The sequence below is a fragment of the Salvelinus namaycush genome, chromosome 12 (assembly GCF_016432855.1).
Source record: "Salvelinus namaycush isolate Seneca chromosome 12, SaNama_1.0, whole genome shotgun sequence".
NCBI lineage: Eukaryota > Metazoa > Chordata > Actinopteri > Salmoniformes > Salmonidae > Salvelinus > Salvelinus namaycush.
The window spans coordinates 33,260,168-33,279,032 of NC_052318.1; the positions used below are offsets into that span (position 1 = coordinate 33,260,168).

The 18,865-nt window shown below is 41.4% G+C and overlaps 1 protein-coding gene across 2 annotated transcripts; it reads left to right on the forward strand.

The window, feature by feature from the left end:
* The first annotated feature begins 391 nt into the window (after positions 1-391).
* LOC120057131 (ribose-phosphate pyrophosphokinase 1) lies at positions 392-18,761 on the forward strand. Of its 2 annotated transcripts, none has more exons than XM_039005568.1 (7): positions 392-708; positions 10,486-10,675; positions 10,952-11,050; positions 13,942-14,066; positions 14,378-14,551; positions 14,765-14,924; positions 16,135-18,761. In XM_039005568.1, the coding sequence occupies exons 1-7, from the start codon at positions 587-589 to the stop codon at positions 16,225-16,227; spliced, it is 963 nt and encodes a 320-aa protein (XP_038861496.1). In that variant the 5' UTR covers positions 392-586; the 3' UTR covers positions 16,228-18,761. The 2 variants fall into 2 exon arrangements, with proteins under 2 accessions (XP_038861496.1, XP_038861497.1); XM_039005569.1 differs by having other exon boundaries at positions 10,486-10,669; positions 16,135-17,046.
* The last annotated feature ends 104 nt before the right edge of the window (positions 18,762-18,865 follow it).

The window sequence follows — 18,865 nt, forward strand, 5'->3', positions numbered from 1 at the left end:
CCTTTTTTGGATCTTTGTGATTTCACAGCCGAGGCCATGCAAGAAATCCTGTCGGGGAATGTTCCGCCATCACAGGCCTCTGAGCCTGTGTAAGGATGTATTTTGGAGTGGACTGTGACTGAAGAAGTGGGATGGGTTTTGTTAGTTGACGTGTCTAATTTGGTATTTTATATGATGTCGTTTTTCCCCGTTCAGTTTTATAATTTTCTCATTCAATACCCCGTCCAGATGGTGGCAGTAATGCACCATTGACATTGGATGCCAACCACCGGTAAACCTCATCGAAGAAGAGGTCGTCCTCACACTCCAGTACAGTAGGTGGCGGTGTAATGCAGCTTTCAGTTGGTTGCGATCCGACAATACACATTTTAATAAGAAGAAAGAATCCGAAAAAGACTTGAGTCAACGACCCAACTCATTCTCGTTTGGCAGCTGAAACTTAACCACAGTGGAAAGGAGTCACCGTCCCAAGTTCTAGTCTCCTGTTGGTGGGTTAGATACAGAGAAGCTAGCGAACTTGTTTTGCTTGTTAGCCGTGTATTTATGTGAGGCTGTTGTTTGGTTACTTAATCCGGATTCCTCCAAAATGCCTAACATAAAGATATTCAGCGGTAGCTCTCATCCGGACCTTGGCCAAAAAATTTCTGACCGCCTGGGACTTGAGCTGGGGAAGGTTGTGACCAAAAAATTCAGCAACCAGGAGACATGGTAGGTTAAAAGTGTTTTAAACAATTCATATATTTGACCGAGTACCAGCTAACTACGGTTAGTTATTTTACCAGTGGGTGAACGTTTTGCCTGGGAATGTTGCTTTGGTTGTTAGCTAGGATACAGTAACGTTAGCTAGCTAACTAAAGTTAGCCCACATGGCCGATTGAAAGCGCGAGTGAGTGTGGTAGTTATTGTTGCTAGTTAGCTAACTAAATTAGCTTACTGCAAACGTGTTCCACAACTAATATGGCTAGCTAACTAGCATTACTTAGATTTGTTGTTAACTTAAAAAATGAGACGGTAAGGGCAGGAGGCCTAACGTTGGTACTGCAACTCCCAAAATCCATGTGGACTATTGTAATGCCGGGCATACACAACACGTTTTTTGCCGTCCCAGACGAATTTTAACGATCGGGGTGAAATTCTATGTATTAACTTGGACTAGGATCAGTACTCCTGGACTCGCGTAGTTTGAGCGGGTGAAGGGCATGCGGATGGTGGCTGTAACGTTTTCCAGACCCTTGTCGGATGATGGTTTGATAATGTTTCTTGTAGTATGAGCAGTGCTATGACGCGATTGGTCAAGGACTATTGCCAATGAGCACTCAGCATGTTAGACCAAAACAAGAATGGAAGAGGAAAGTAACAATACGCAGGTTGTCACTGGTTACCACAGCCTAAAACAAAAATTGGGGTCATAATTTAAGGTTAGGGCTAGGTGCAATGTTAGCAGTGTGGTTAAGGTTAGGTTTCAAATCAGTTTTTAATAATTGTTTGCATTAATCGTAGCGGTTTAGCCATAATTATGACTCGAGGCCTATCACAAAGGCCCAATAGTGTGTGATTGTTGCCCTGGGAGTTCCTGCATATGGCCATTCCTGCATCTTTTTTTCAGGGGTGAAGGACACTATCTACCGGTACTATGTACTATTAGACATTGTAGCTAGCTAGCACACCGTTCCCTTCGATCCTGCCTGCCGAAAACCTGCTAACTCCGGGAAAGCAGTGCCCGACAGGCGGGGGTGAAGTACGCTAACTACATATCCTGCCTGCTATGTACTGGTGTCCTAGCTAACTAGCTAGAACACAGTGTCCTTCGCTCCCACTTGCCGAACACCTGCCGTCGATAACAGAACTGCGGGAAAACGTAACCTGACAGGCGGGGGCGAAGGACACTGTCTACCGGTGCCCAATCTATCGTTAGCTAGCTAGCTACCTATCCCGTCTGCTGTGTACCGGTAGGCTGGACAATGGAACAAGTCAAAATTGCTGAAAGAACGTTGGCTAAGCTGGAACACTAGCGCGAGCCCATAGCAAATGAATGTAATTGAACGTTCGCAGAGCCCGTTTTGACTGGAGTGATGCTTAGAATTCCATTTTGCCTAAAAGGCACAATTTTTTCCCCTTTTGAATTTTACCACAATCTGTTTGTTGACAAAACTGGAAGAAAAAAAACTTGTGTATACAGTGAACATCTGCACCTCGATGGTGTCAACTGTGCTTATGTCTGCGTAATGAGAAAGTAGGGAAAAAACTTCTGACTATTGATGATGACAAACGAGCTTGCTGCCCAGACTTACATAATTACAAAGAGGAGATTCTCCTGATTTAAAAATCTAAATAAACACATTGTGAGATATTTGGCGAAATAGACCGGAATTCCTCTCCAGAGGAAAACAATGGGGGGCGCTCAGCATTCCAAGGGCAAAAACAATTTTGGCTAGTGTAACAGTTTAACTTTAGTACGTCCCCTCGCGCGAACCAGGGACCCTCTGCACACATCAACAACATTCACCCACGAAGCGTCGTTACCCATTGCTCCACAAAAGCCGCGGCCCTTGCAGAGCAAGGGGAACCACTACTTCTAGGTTTCAGAGCAAGTGACGTAACCGACTGAAAGGCTGCTAGCTCGCACCACCGCTAACTAGCTAGACATTTCACATCCGTTACACTAGCATTTGATGAAAACCAAGCTCGCTGCCCAAACTTACACAATTAGACAGTGGAGATTCTCATGATTAAAATGACGTCCGACTTGAAAAAATCAACATATACGAGATATTTGGCGAAGTAGACAGACATGCCTATATTTACCCTAATTTTGGTTGTTTACATTTGAACTGAACTCAGCAAAAAAAGAAATGTCCTCTCACTTTCAACTGTGTTTATTTTCAGCAAACTTAACGTGTATAATTATTTGTATCAACATAAGATTTAATAACTGAGACATAAACTGAACAAGTGCCACTGACGTGACTAACAGAAATGGAATAATGTGTCCCTGAACAAAGGGGTGGTCAAAATCAAAAGTAACAGTCAGTATCTGGTGTGGCCACCAGCTGCTTTAAGTACTGCAGTGCATCTCCTCCTCGTGGACTGCACCAGATTTGCCAGTTCTTGCTGAGAGATGTTACCCCACTCTTCCACCAAGGCACCTGCAAATACCCGGACATTTCTGGGGGGAATGGCCCTAGCCCTCACCCTCCGATCCAACAGGTCCCAGACGTGCTCAATGGGATTGAGATCCTGGCTCTTTGCTGACCATGGCAGAACACTGACATTCCTGTCTTGCAGGAAATCACATACAGAACAAGCAGTATGGCTGGTGGCATTGTCATGCTGGAGGGTCATGTCAGGATGAGCCTGCAGGAAGGGTACCACATGAGGGAGGACTGGGATATCCCCTTCCCTGTAACGCACAGCGTTGAGATTGCCTGCAATGACAACAAGCTCAGTCCGATGACACACCGCCCCAGACCATGACGGACCCTCCACCTCCAAATCGATCCCGCTCTAGAGTAGAGGTCGACCGATTAATCGGAATGGCCGATTAATTAGGGCCGATTTCAAGTTTTCATAACAATCGGAAATTGGTATTTTTGGGCGCTGATTTTTTTTAAAAAACAACAACGTTTTTTAAACATTTTTATACCTTTTATTTAACTAGGCAAGACAGTTAAGAACACATTCTTATTTTCAATGACGGCCGAGGAACGGTGGGTTAACTGCCTTGTTCAGGGGCAGAAAGACAGATTTTCACCTTGTCAGCTCGGGGGATCCAATCTTGCAACCTTAGTTAACTAGTCCAACGCAATAACACCTGCCTCTCTCTCGTTGCACTCCACAAGGAGACTGCCTGTTACGCGAATGCAGTAAGCCAAGGTAAGTTGCTAGCTAGCATTAAACTTATCTTATAAAAAAACAATCAATCATAACCACTAGTTAACTACACATGGTTGATATTACTAGATATTATCTAGCGTGTCCTGCGTTGCATATAATCTGACTGAGCATACAAGTATCTAAGTATCTGACTGAGCGGTGGTAGGCAGAAGCAGGCGCGAAAACATTCATTCAAACAGCACTTTCGTGCGTTTTGCCGGCAGCTCTTTGTTGTGCGTCAAGCATTGCGCTGTTTATGACTTCAAGCCTATCAACTCCCGAGATGAGGCTGGTGTAACTGAAGTGAAATGGCTAGCTAGTTAGCGCGCGCTAATAGTGTTTCAAATGTCACTCGCTCTGAGCCTTCTAGTAGTTTTTCCCCTTGCTCTGCATGGGTAACGCTGCTTCGATGGTGGCTGTTGTCGTTGTCTTGCTGGTTCGAGCTCAGGGAGGAGCGAGGAGAGGGACGGAAGCTATACTGTTACACTTGCAATATTAAAGTGCCTATAAGAACATCCAATAGTCAAAGGTTAATGAAATACAAATGGTATAGAGGGAAATAGTCCTATAATAACTACAACCTAAAACTTCTTACCTGGGAATATTGAAGACTCATGTTAAAAGGAACCACCAGCTTTCATATGTTCTGAGCAAGGAACTGAAACGTTAGCTTTCTTACATAGCACATATTGCACTTTTACTTTCTTCTCCAACACTTTGTTTTTGCATTATTTAAACCAAATTGAACACGTTTCATTATTTACTTGAGGCTAAATTGATTTTATTGATGTATTATATTAAGTTAAAATAAGTGTTCATTCAGTATTGTTGTAATTGTCATTATTACAAATAAAATAAAATCGGCCGATTAATCGGTATCGGCTTTCTTGGTCCTCCAATAATCGGTATCGGCGGTGAAAAATCATAATCGGTCGACCTCTACTCTAGAGTTCAGGCCTTGGTGTAGCGCTCATTCCTTCGATGATAAACGTGAATCCGACCATCACCCCTGGTGAGACAAAACCGCGACTCGTCAGTGAAGAGCACTTTTTGCCAGTCCTGTCTGGTTCAGCAACGGTGGGTTTGTGCCCATAGGCAACGTTGCTGCCGGTGATGTCTGGTGAGGACCTGCCTTACAACAGACCTACAAGCCCTCAGTCCAGCCTCTCTCAGCCTATTGCGGACAGTCTGAGCACACCTGGTGTAACTCGGCAGCTGTTGTTGACATCCTGTACCTGTCCCGCAGGTGTGAGGTTCGGATGTACCGATCCTGTGCAGGTGTTACACGTGGTCTGCCACTGCGAGGATGATCAGCTGTCCGTCCTGTCTCCCTGTAGCGCTGTCTTAGGCGTCTCACAGTACGGACATTGCAATTTATTGCCCTGGCCACATCTGCAGTCCTTATGCCCCCTTGCAGCATGCCTAAGGCATGTTCACACAGATGAGCAGGGATCCTGGGCATCTTTCTTTTGGTGTTTTTCCAGAGTCAGTAGAAAGGCCTCTTTAGAGTCCTAAGTTTTCATAACTGTGACCTTAGTTGCCTACCGTCTGTAAGCTTTTAGTGCCTTAACGACCGTTCCACAGGTGCATGTTCATTAATTGTTTATGGTTCATTAAACAAGCATGGGAAACGGTGTTTAAACACATTACAATGAAGATCTGTAAAGTTATGGATTTTTACGAATTATCTTTGAAAGGCAGGGTCCTGAAAAAGGGACGTTTCTTTTTTTGCTGCGTTTATAAACAATGTGAGCGGGTCTCATTGCCAACAATAGCAAAGCAGGCATTGTGACGTAAAACAATAAGCTGGGAATAGAACTTCCGGGAGGTGAGTTGGTGCCACGGTGCTCAATAGAACTAATAGGAGCTGGCAGGGTGAAACGTGCCCTAAAACAAGGCTTGTTTTTTCGTGATTACTTCAAAACGACAGCAAGCAGCTGGGAAATATGGCCATATTATGAAACTGGGCTACACGGCAGATGCAATAAACTGGTTTTCATCCGAAAAAAGCATTGTTAAAAATGTTGTGTGTCCAGCCTAGTACCGGAGTCCTAGCTGATGTCGCTTCGCCTCTTCTGTGGAGTTTATCAGCAGTTTGCATTCAACGTTATGGTGCATTACCACCACCTACTGTACTGGAGCCCTTCCGCTTGTGTACCGGAGTCCTAATAAAAAAAAATGGACCAATTAATGTATAAAGAGGGGTTCCTGCAAATGCAGGAATTCTCCCATGCAGGAACGCCCTGAATGCAGGCCGCAATTGCACCATTCTCCGAAGGCCAGCAGATGGTGATATTGAGTACGACTGAAAAAAGATATAGGTCGACCGAAAGCGTCTTTTTTTTAACCAATCGACTGGTCAAAATTTTAAAATGTACTTTTCCATATACAGTACCAGTCAAAGTTTGGAAACCTACTCATTCCAGTTTTTTTTTTTTTTTTTTAACTATTTTATACATTGTAGAATAATAGTGAAGACATCCAAAATGATGGAGTAATGTAGTAACCAAAAAAGTGTTAAACAAATCAAAATATATTTGAGATTCTTCAAAGTAGTCTTAACTAGGGATGCACGATATATCGTTGAACATATATTGCGCTACACGTGCAACACAGCATTCCTAACCTAGCCCACAATGTCTGCTGTGTGGATCGAGCAGTCATTTGAAAGAGTAAGAACATTTCAGCGAGACAACTCAAAGGCGAAATCCATTAACGCCAAGATAATGGATTTCATTGCCCTTGACAATCAACTGTTCTGTCGTGGGTGATGTTGGCTTTCGCGACCGGTCAAGCACCGGTACATTATCAAGTGCACTATTGTTCAGATGTTGCCCTACCGGAGTTACACAGTATTAGCTTCATGACATACATACTATGGAACGCTGTTTGGGTCTTTGTGTGTCAAAAAATATTCACGTCAAATAACACTTTGTCAATAACACTATTTGATGGGTTAAATACGCTTTTAATTTGACATGTCAAATAACACAGTTCTATTATAGAATGTGTTCTGAATTTGCACGTGCAAGCCAAGCGCCACCACTACTATCAGTAGCACTGTCAAAGCTGTACAATAAAGTCTGCAAACACTGGCCACAAACGATGTGTTTACAATACCGCGTTGGTAATAAAGCATTATTTGTTCGACCCCCCCCCCCCCCCCCCCCCCCCCCAACTTCTGTGGTAGCTAGCTTTAGCTTGGTACCTAGCTAGCACCAATACAACCAGCCTGAAAACAATGACCAGTAGAAACTGCAGTCATTTTCACTATTCTTAGCAATGATTTAGGAATCCTTGTAAGGATTAGGCACAATGGTTGAATTTGCGGTTTGCCTTCAAAATAAAAGTACGTCTTTGAAAGTGATGTAGAAGGTTACAATTGGTGGAATCATGCCATATTTAGAATAAATAATGGGACTCCCAATCACGGCCGGATGTGATACAGCCTGTATTCGAACCAGGGACTGTAGTGACACCTTTTGCACTGAGATTCTGTGGCCATTCTCGGCCAAAAAATGTAATATCGGTTTATCAGTACTCTTCACCTAACGCAGCACTGTATCGCATTAGTGTTATGGGTGAATAAAGACCTGATTGACAAACGCGATACACAACATCCGGGATTTGCATTTAGCCACTAGCATAGTGGCAGAAAATGGTGTTTCATAAGGAAAGTATGCATATTTTCCCTGTTATTTATTATTTCCCCCCGCCTTCTTACCATTAAATAAAGTTTAGGAAATTGAAGCCTATGCAGCCTGTAATGGGGTATGTTTTAAGTACGAACCGGTCCATGAGAGAGATAAATGTATTGCAGGCTGCTTACAATGCATTTGGACGGTAAGATGACACTACTCAATACCGTCATCTGGTGTCCTTTGGGCTACAAAAGACCATAGCTCTACTGGTAAAATGCACATGAGGGTGTACTCTGGACAGAGCAAAATTCTGTAACTGGAAAGGGTTGGGAACCACTGCTCTAGTTAGGGTAGTTGATGTGCTCTATTTGCAACAACTGATTTTCCCTCCAACATAATTGAAATTGTTTTGATAAGACAACTTATCTTTTCATATTGCCATATTACTTGCTACTCGTGAGTTGTTGTACTGTTCCTATTATTGATATAAAATCCCATGATCCAGTAGTCTTTGACTTGCTTACCTGTGGCCGGGTATAAGTAACAAGTGCCTTTTGAGATGTAAAAAGCCTGAGGAATTGGTTTACCTGGAGGTTTGTAATAATAGTGTTGACATCCATAGGGTTGTTCAAACTCCACAGTTTCTTCAAGTTAAATGGTGGTGGTATAATATGCGGGAATCACTCTGCCATTTCCTGGTTGCTAAAATTCTAATAGTTCGCCTAATTTCAGTTTGTGACGAAACAAGCAATGTATAAAATAGTCACTACCATCTAAACCGCTGCAAAATATATTTTCAATAACAAAATATTGTATTTTTCAGCTGTTTGAAGCTGGTGTACAAAACTGAAAAGTAAAAGATGCAGAAAATGTAAGAATGGAAAGCATAGAAAATGTCCACAAACAGATATTTACTGCTCCTTAGTCTTGCATTAAATGAGTGACCGATCTATAACTCATATTTCTATGTGAATTTGGTTGGGTCACCCAAACAATTACATATTGCCGCTTTAAACGACAGAATAGTTGTTAGGACAGAAATGTATGACTGTGAATTAGGCCTGACCCCATTTAGTTGACTGGTCGATGGGCTGTTGGTCGACCTGAGATTTTTTTGTTGAGCAGTTGCAAAAAATGGCACGTCTTGATTGACGCCTGTTTCAGTGGACTAATCCATTGCGGAGGCCGCGGGGATGGCACACCAGTATCACCAGTAGTACATTTACTGTTAATTCCCATAATTTGTAACCTACAATGTTTGTTTGGTTAACTTAATTTCGGTTAATGCATTCATTATTATTAGTCTTTTACAGTTCCCATTTTCAGAGTTGACACGCTGTTTGCAGAGCGCACAACCTAGGCTACACTTGTGAGAAACAAGTTTTGGTTTATTTTGTTCCATTTACGATTTGTCAATTTATTCATTGTTTTGTTTGGAATGTTGATTTAAGGATGCCCACCTGAATACGCATAGAAGTAGGCCTAGGCTACCTGGCCTGCGCACAAATGTAGGCTTATAAATGTGGAGATCTGATAGCATGTCTGTCTATACTCACCACCACTAATGAGCTGAGGAACTTCTTAAAGTAAGTTTTTCTTCACCTCAAATAGCAAGTAATTTTATACTGAACAAAAATATAAATGCAACATTTCAATGATTTTACTGAGTTACAGTTCATATATGGAAATCAGTAAATGTTAAATATATTCATTAAGCCCAAATCTATGGATTTCACATGACTGGGAATACAGATATGCATCTATTGGTCACAGATACAAAATAAAAAATGTAGGGACGTGGATCAGAAAACCAGTCAGTATCTGGTGTGACCACCATTTGCCTCATGCAGACACATCTCCTTTGCATAGAGTTGATCAGGCTGTTTGGAACATTTCTGGGATCTTTTATAATACAGCTCATGAAATATGGGACCAACACTTTACATGTTGCGTTTATATTTTTGTTCACTGGAATGTAGCCTATCTGAAAAATCTTTCCAGCTCTCTCCCTTTCGATAACCACTTGGAGTGAAGGGGGTGGGGGGGAAGAGTCATGCTCTGATCCGGATGGATACAACATAAAATTGTCTTACCTGATTGCTTCTTATCTCTAGTGCAAATAGCCTACATCTGTGTCTGTCTGAAACTCACTGGCAGAACTCGGAAGGGTCCAGAATATTTTATACAATGTCTTAAGCTTATTTGTGCAAGCTTGTGGCTGGATCTAGTTGATACAATGTTTCAAGTTTGTTGCAGACAAAAATAAATCACATGGCCTATCAGGATATTTCTTGCTGCAATGTTTTTATTTGTTGACTTTATGTAGGCTATTTTTACATAGATGGCAATAGTTACTTTTAGATTTGTATAATTCATTTGTGGTTAATAAAAATTATATACATGACAATGATTTTGCGATACATAGACTTTATTATAAAATAAATGAAACGCTTCCACAAATGTGCATATGAAAATCATAACTGGCGAGCAGATCGTTAGAAAGGGTAAGATAAATTGGCATTCCAAATGGAAAAGGTTGGCAACCCCTGGTGTAACCTATTATCGGAAACTTCGGGAGCATAATGGCAGAATCTGCGAATGCCAGTTGGAATTGGTGGTTCGGGAACCGTTTTTTCCCCCTGCTGGTTAGGCTATCTTGATCTCTGGCTCCCTCTTGAGTCATTTGTCTTAATTATTGAATCACCGTTTGCTTAAAGCATCAGACAATCTTAGTAGCCTACATATAGTTGATTTTATTGAGAGTGCGCGCGAGAGGGGTTTTAACATTTCGAACAGCATTTCTTTCCTTTTTTTTTTGGTGAATATATAGATCATTCGTTGAGTGTTTTTGTCTATTGACCTGGAAGCACATGATGCCATGATTTATGTACATTAACAGATTGGTCTTCATGTTCTCTACCTGTCACCATGTATAGCCTACTGTCTGACAGTCTATGATTTGATCCTGCAGCGTGGAGATCGGGGAGAGTGTCAGAGGAGAGGATGTCTACATTGTCCAGAGTGGTTGTGGTGAGATTAATGATAACTTAATGGAGCTCCTCATCATGATCAATGCCTGTAAGATTGCCTCTGCCTCACGAGTCACGGCTGTCATCCCCTGTTTCCCATATGCAAGACAAGACAAGAAGGACAAGGTGGGGGTGAGGGAAACTTAAATAGTTTGTTCTGTTCACAGCATCAACACACTTCACACTATCCATATAAATCAGTCTATTTGCTTTGATTTCATACATTTGACTGCTTCACAGAAATGCCATATTGGGCAAACCAATTTGGTTGATTAGAATATAACTGCCAAAGCTAATTCAGAAAGGAGATGGGTCTCCCTCTTAGTAAATTGTTTTAATTGCATTTTCTCAATGGACTTTCTGCATGCATTGTATGAGAATAGAGATTAGCATTTTTTTTCTAAACAGAGTCGGGCTCCCATCTCTGCAAAGCTGGTGGCCAACATGTTGTCAGTGTCAGGAGCCGATCACATAATCACCATGGACCTGCACGCCTCGCAGATACAGGTGAGCCTTCTGGCACATTATTTGGTTTGTTCTATCTATATTGCAGTCACTAGTGTGACAACTAAGAAGTACAAATGATTGATTAGGCTATGAGATAGTTAAGTACTATAAACGGGTTGCCTGACAACGTCACAAATGATGCACGCGCATCGCAAGTGTAGAAGGCTGTGTTATGATTCTGAGCGATCAGATGTCAAGCAACAATTACAAGAAGCTGCTATGTGGGGAATCCTAGGTGGCTGGTTTCAGATAAATGTATTTTTGTAGTGCTGAGAAATAAGAGCTTTTTGAAGTCGGTTTGGTTTTGGTTCGATTATTACAAAATAATCATGGTTTTCAGTTTCAATATTTGTTTTTGTATTTTACATGAAATGCATTATAAAATGAAATGGTAAAATGGTGAACATTCAATTGCCAAAACATTGAAAATATTCGCTTCTCTGTCAGGTCCACCAAGGAATATTTTTTCCCCCATTCCTAAAAGTCATCTCATCACTGCTCAGGCAGTAGCAGCCAGCCAGAAAACCATCTAACGTTATCTCTGTTCTCCCCATACTGTACTGTCTTTAGTCATCCTATTTAGCTAGGCCAGCCGGCCTAAGTATGCTGCAGAGCTGTCTGATAATCATTTTGCTAGTTCTTCAAAGTAGATGAGGCATACTTTCACGAACTCTCTATCCCTTTTGTCGTTTTGTCTACATTCCTCCCATGTGGTCTTGGGTGTATCTAACCTAACATAGCAGGCATCAGTGAACCAATCTGTCCGAGCCGGAAAAGAACTGGCGCAATGGATTATGGTCATTGTAGTTAACTACCACGGTTCTGTGCTGAACTAGGTTGAATATTTATTAATGAAATCTACAACTCCCTTCAGCCCAGCATCCCATATAGTTCTTGACTTCATTTCTCTTATGAATGATTTGATGTCTCTAGATAAATGTTGCATTGGGTTCACAAAACCCGCCCGAACTAAATGGGATTCAAGTACGCTGAACAAAAATATAAACCTAACTTGCAACAATTTCAAAGATTTTACTTAGTTATAGTTGATATGAGGAAATCGGTCAATTGAAATGAATGCATTGGGCCCTAATCTAAGTATTTCACATGACTGAGAATACAGATATGGATCTGTTGGTCACCATATACTGTACCTTAAAAAAAGGTAGGGGTTTGGATCAGAAAAGCAGTCAGTATCTGGTGTGACCACCATATTTTCCTCATGCAGCGCACCACATCTCCTTCACTTAGAGTTGATCAGGCTGTTGATTGGCCAGTGGAATGTTGTCCGACTCCTCGTCAATGGCTGTGCGAAGTTGCTGGATATTGGCAAGAACTGAAACGCTGTCGTACACCTTGATCCAGAGCATCCCATACATGCTCAATGGGTGACATGTCTGAGTATGCAGGTCATGGAAGAACTGAGAAATTTTCAGCTTCCAGGAATTGTGTACAGATCCTTGTGACATGGAGCCGTGCATCATGCTGAAACATGAGGTGATGGTGGTGGATGAATGGCACGACAATGGGCATCAGGATCTCGTGACAGTATCTCTGTGCATTCAAATTGCCATTGATAAAACGCAATTGTTCGTTGTTCGTAGCTTATGCCTGCCCATACCATCACTCCACCGCTACCATGGGGAAATCACAACGTTGACATCAGCAAACTGACGCCACACATGCTGTCTGCATCTGCCCGGTACAGTTGAAACCGGCATTCATCCGCGAAGAGCATACTTCTCCAGCGTGCCAGTGGCCATCGACGGTTAGGATTTGCCCACTGAAGTCGGTTACGATGCTGAACTGCACTAAGGTCAAGACCCTGGTGAGGACTACAAGCACACAGATGAGCTTCCCTGAGAATGCTTCTGACAGTTTGTGCAGAAATGATTTGGTTGTGCAAACCCTCAGTTTAATCAGCTGTCTGGGTGGATGGTCTCCGTTGATCCGCAAGTGAAGAATTTTGATGTGGTCCTGGGCTGGCATGGTTACACGTGGTCTGCGGTTGTGAAGCCAGTTGGACACACTGCCAAATTCTCAAACGACATTGGAGGTTGCTTATGGTAGAGAAATTGATAACATTTTCTGGCAACAGCTCTGGTGGATATTCCTGCAGTCAGTATGCCAATTGCACGCCCCCTCAACTTGAGACATCTGTGGCATTGTGTTGAGTGACACAACTGCACATTTTAGTGGCCTTTTATTGTCCCCAGCACAAGGTGCACCTGTGTAATAATCGTGCTGTTTAATCAGCTTGATATGCCACACCTGTCAGGTGGATGGATTATCTTGGCAAAGGAGAAATGCTCACTAACAGGGATGTAAACAAATTTGGTAACAATTTAAAGAAAAATAAGCATTTGTATGGAACATTTCTGTGATCTTTTATTTCAGCTCATGAAACATGGGATCAACACTTAACATGTTTTATAATTTTGTTCAGTGAAATTGAACCGACGTTAGTCAATTAGTTGTTTAATAACCGAAAAACCACTCAAATTAAGTTATTTCCGCCGCACTAGTATTTTGTTCATGATACCATGCCTTATTTTGACTTATGCCACGTCTATATGACAATTTTGCTAACTAACATCTGTTACGATGTATTTGAGACTTACTTTGTAAACATGTAAACTGTATAAGTGTTTGTTTTGCAAATGTATTTGTTTTTAATAAACATTTGGATCAAAATATAGTTTACATGTTGTCAACCCCATCTGTATTGCCCCAAGGAGGTGCGTGCATCAGTTTTGTTTCTAAACAACATACTGTCAATAGTGAGCCACGTGAACGTTTCTCCAAAAATCTGTTGCAAGTAAGGCCGTTTGAAGACACTGACTAGTGATCCTTTATCTTACCACGGGTTTGCTCACTGTATGCCTCTGTAGGGGTTCTTTGATATCCCCGTGGACAATCTATACGCGGAGCCAGCTGTGCTGAAATGGATCAAAGAGAACATCAATGAGTGGAAGAATTGCACCGTTGTGTCTCCTGATGCTGGAGGAGCCAAAAGGTAGATTGGAGGAGGCCAATGGGCCTGTAGATGCTTCATCATTGCAATGGGTCAAAAGGACAGATTTGAGTTGTTAGAAATATTAGCATTGTTGAAAGGATTGTTCTTGCTTAATTCATTATTTAAGGGATTTGTCAAGTTCACCTCAGGAAAGTATTTTTGATACCGTCCTTACAGTGCTTGGATTAATCATAGAATCATAAACCTGTGTCTTACTATATATTCCCTTCCTCTTATAGATGTCAACCATTCCACAAAGTCACATCACCTGCAGTACCATAACCTCACCAATCTGTGGATTCCCTTTGCAGGGTCACCTCTATAGCAGACAGGCTGAATGTGGACTTCGCCCTAATCCACAAAGAGCGGAAGAAGGCTAACGAGGTGGACCGCATGGTCCTGGTGGGGGACGTGAAGGACCGAGTGGCCATCTTGGTTGATGACATGGCAGACACATGCGGCACCATCTGCCACGCTGCAGATAAGTGAGTCGCTACTGTGTTTAAGCTACATACATTTACAGAGACTGAATATTCAATCTTTTAAATGTACAACAAATACAGACCGGAGCTATTACATCCGTTTTTAAGGAAGTCTCTGAAAAGAAAATGTATGGATAGCAAAGTTTATTTTTTAAATTTATTTTTTACAAACAGAATGTGGAGATTCAACCAAATGTTTTGTTTCTGAATATCCAGGCTAGTGTCTGCTGGAGCCACAAAGGTCTATGCCATCTTGACCCATGGGATCTTTTCAGGCCCTGCTATCACCCGCATCAACAACGCCTGTTTTGAGGCTGTGGTTGTCACAAATACCATCCCTCAGGAGGATAAGATGAAACACTGTTCAAAAATACAGGTTAGAATCCCAAGCTCATCACAGGAGCTCAGCACCTGATGTTTCCTTGTAGTTGGAGAGTTTAGATCACTTGGGGAATTGAAACATAAACATTCCATTATTTAAAAAAATGATAAGTTGAGTTGTTTTGACAAATGTTTTTCTTTCACAAATTACAGATCACATGACACCAGTACAAGCACACATACCAACCTCCCTCCACCCCATGAAAACCTTTCAAACTTTGTCCAAACAATGTTCAACCTAAGCAGCAGGCTGTCAACAATCTTAATTTCAATGGCTCAGCATGTTGCCTGGACTACTTACATTTCTGCTTGATTGATTCTTACTGTGTATTGCATTGTCTAACTCCTTACTGTTCTGAACATTTCCAAATCTGTGAGTTTAGTTACTGCAGTGTTTCCTCTGGAAGAATTTGTAATAGGGATTCTATAATATTTATGAACGACTTAAGCTCAGTTCTGGTGACTTTAAAAAAAAAAAGGACCCCACCACACCCCGGTTGCCACTACTCAACAAAAAATCTGTCTCATCAAAATTGAAGTCACTCCCCCAAAATTATTTTGAGTTATGATGGCGTTTTACCCCAAGTTACCCTACAATTGACCCGTGTTACATTTAGCCCCACTCCCCTATGCACTAACAGCAAATTGGGGAGTGGTAACACGCTTAACCATGCCACTGCTAAAAACTCAGGGTTTAAAATGGTGCAGTTCATGCATATTTAGGAGATGAGAAATAAATAAAGTAGGAATCGAAAGCTAGGATCCCCCTGTTTTCCCCGCGTTAGGAAGAATTGTTGTGCGTTGACTGCTTGTCAGAATGCATGTTTCACTCCCTATGGCACCTGTAACTTGACTGGGCCTCGAGGAATATTTATCTTGCGTAGAACACACAAAAACATGCTGACAAAAAATGTATAAACTATTCTAGTATGGGGTTGTCTGAATGTTCTATTCATTACTCATTTTGTTTGCAGAGGAAGTAAATGTGGACTGATCCTAGATCTTCAATGTGCCTTGGCAAAACATTTTGTTACATATTTCATACTACAGCTAAGTAACTGTAGCAGAAGCACTGACCTACTGGTGGTGTTATTTCGTTAACCAATTGCTTTCATTGTGGTTTGAAATTTTTATCTGTGGGGGAAATAAGTTTGGGTGATAATTTGATTTATATATATTTTTTTCCCCCCCACGCATCCTTTCAGGTTATTGACATCTCCATGATTCTGGCTGAGGCTATTCGCCGGACACACAACGGCGAGTCAGTGTCGTATCTCTTCAGCCATGTTCCCTTGTAACATCCCATGAACAACCCCACCCTGCTTTCACTGGAAACCTGTACCAAAGGACGGATGTCTGGAGCACCACCATCTCAGCCCATCCTTTTATTCCCCATCTCAGGAAGGAAGGAAATACTGTGGGGTCAATTTAAAAAAAGCTCCTTGACAATATTCTGTTACAGTGCACTGGCTATCAACTGGTTTGACCTTTTGACTTACCAAATGAAGATTTTAGTTAATTGGTGTATTAATATGCCAGGCTGTTTCATATTGGCATTGTCTGCCATGTTGTCTCACATAGGCATTGTGTATTACAAGATTGAAAAGCTCTAGTTTACATTGCTGCTAACAGCCATTTTGAGAGAAATGTTCATGCCAATATGGCGTTATGTTTAATGAGCTTGTTATTTTATGTTACTGATCTGTTTTTTCCCGCTACAAGGCGGTCTATCCACTTGCATTTCCTAGATAATGTTATAATTTTGAGATGCTTGTACTGATAGAACTCTGCATTTACACAGTTCAACAACAAAGCATTGTGTACTGTTTACATCTACGCTTTAGTTAGACTTTAGTTGTTTTTATGCCTTTGTATTTCAAGCTATATTCTAGAACGTGTTTGCAGTTCCAATTCCAAGTGTCCTTAGTTCTATGCCTTGGTGTGTTGATACTATGATTTTAATATTTAGTTGCATGATTTTTATGTAGTTGTAATCAAAGCATGACTTGCAGTGCACACATACAGGTAACTGCCAAAATAAAGGAAACCCCAACATAGTGTCTTAATAGGGCGTTGGGGCACCACGAGCCACCAGAACAGCTTCAATGTGCCTTGGCGTAGATTCTACAAGTCTCTGGAACTCTATTGGAGGAATGCGACACCATTCTTCCACGAGAAATTCCATCATTTGGTGTTTTCTTGATGGTGGTGGAAAACACTCAGGCACTGCTCCAGAATCTCCCATAAGTGTTGAATCGGGTTGAGACCCTTTAAACCCTCTATGCTCCTTTGAGACCCATCTTTCAAAGTCACTGAGATATCTTTTAGACATGGTAGCCAAAATAATGGGAAACGGGGCATTTTTGTACATGACCTTAAGCATGATGGGATGTTTTAATTGCGTAATTAACTCAAACTCCATCTATGTGGCTGCAACTGCTTTCAATATACTTTGAATCCCTCATTCACTCAAGTGTTTCCTTTTATTTTGGTATTTACCTCTACCTAATGAATGTGATTCAATATCATGCACATCTGCCATATTTTATAAATCAAGCAATAAGGCGTGTAGTGCATGGAGCCTAATGTAGCTGTCACATTATTTGAGCTTTACGAATCCAAGTGGTTTTGCGTAGCGGTATTGGGAAGTTTAAATTATATGACCTTTCACGCTAAAATTCGGGAAGCCTAAGGGCACTCGCCACTTGGGGTAGCATGCACCCTTTCAAAACTTCAGTTCAGTCTATTTCGAAAACAATGGCTTGTGTAGCTTAAAGCCTGCCCATGTGTAAGGCCTGCTTACATCTTTTTCTTTCGAGTATTAAGTATTATCAGTCCGTCCTATAACGCTCAAACACGGCTGTAGCTGCTTCAAGACTCGGTAAAAGCAATCCACACCAAGACCATTATACCCCAGAATCGAATCTGATTTTACTGTTTAAGCCAATGTGTGTAAATGTGTCTGATTTTAGCTGAGATTATAGCTCTTTAGACCTACTGACACCTCTTGATTGATTTGAGGATCCCTGTTGCCTTAAAGTGAAAATGTGCCAGATTTAATATTGTTTCCATAAGATTTCCTGCCTTCTCCACAACATCGAGACTAGAAATGAATGTATTGGGTTATGAATTTGGAACAATAAAATTATATCTGGAACTTTGAATAGATAAAAAAAAAAAGTGTTTATCTATGCAATTCAAATTAACGACCTGGGAGTGGGGAATTTGGCAGTCAGAGGGCTTAGTCTAAAGTCCCTGTTATGTTCATATGTATGCATTGTATTCCCTTGATGTATAATAAAACAATTTCCTTTGGGATAGATGCATCACACAAAAACACTGCATGCCTACTACCAAATAATGAGTGAAGCAAGGTGTCCACAGCAGTAGTTATGAAGCCTACCTGGCGCTGCTAACAGAATAAATATATCTCAATGGAACGCCGGGGGAGCTTCTTCGGCCGTTGGTTACCGTTATCAACAACAGCCAGCAAGCCAGGCAACAACATGATTGTGGTCCTTGTCTTGTGGGCGGTATGGAAAAATCCCTATCAAACAAAAGCACATTTTTTTGTACTAATGTAGCCATGTATCCAAGTGTCGGTATATAACGTGTAGCTATTTTTGTTGGAATACGAGCATTAGCTAGCTAGATATTAATTAAACCGGAACTTTATATCGCTAGCTAACTTTTTTTTTACTTTGACGTTACTGTAGTTAGGTACTGTACTAGCTAAATGTGTGCTCTAGCTAGTATTTTCAGTCTTGTAGGCTATGTTGAGATGTAGATAAGCAAGCTATATGAATAAATCAAGACGGTTAACCCCTCCTTATATCCTTGACTTGGTCATTTCAAAATGTCTTGACAAGTAGTCCCAGTGGACGGTTTTATTAGAGGTCAACACTATCGGATCTGCTACAGTACAGGCTGGCTGGC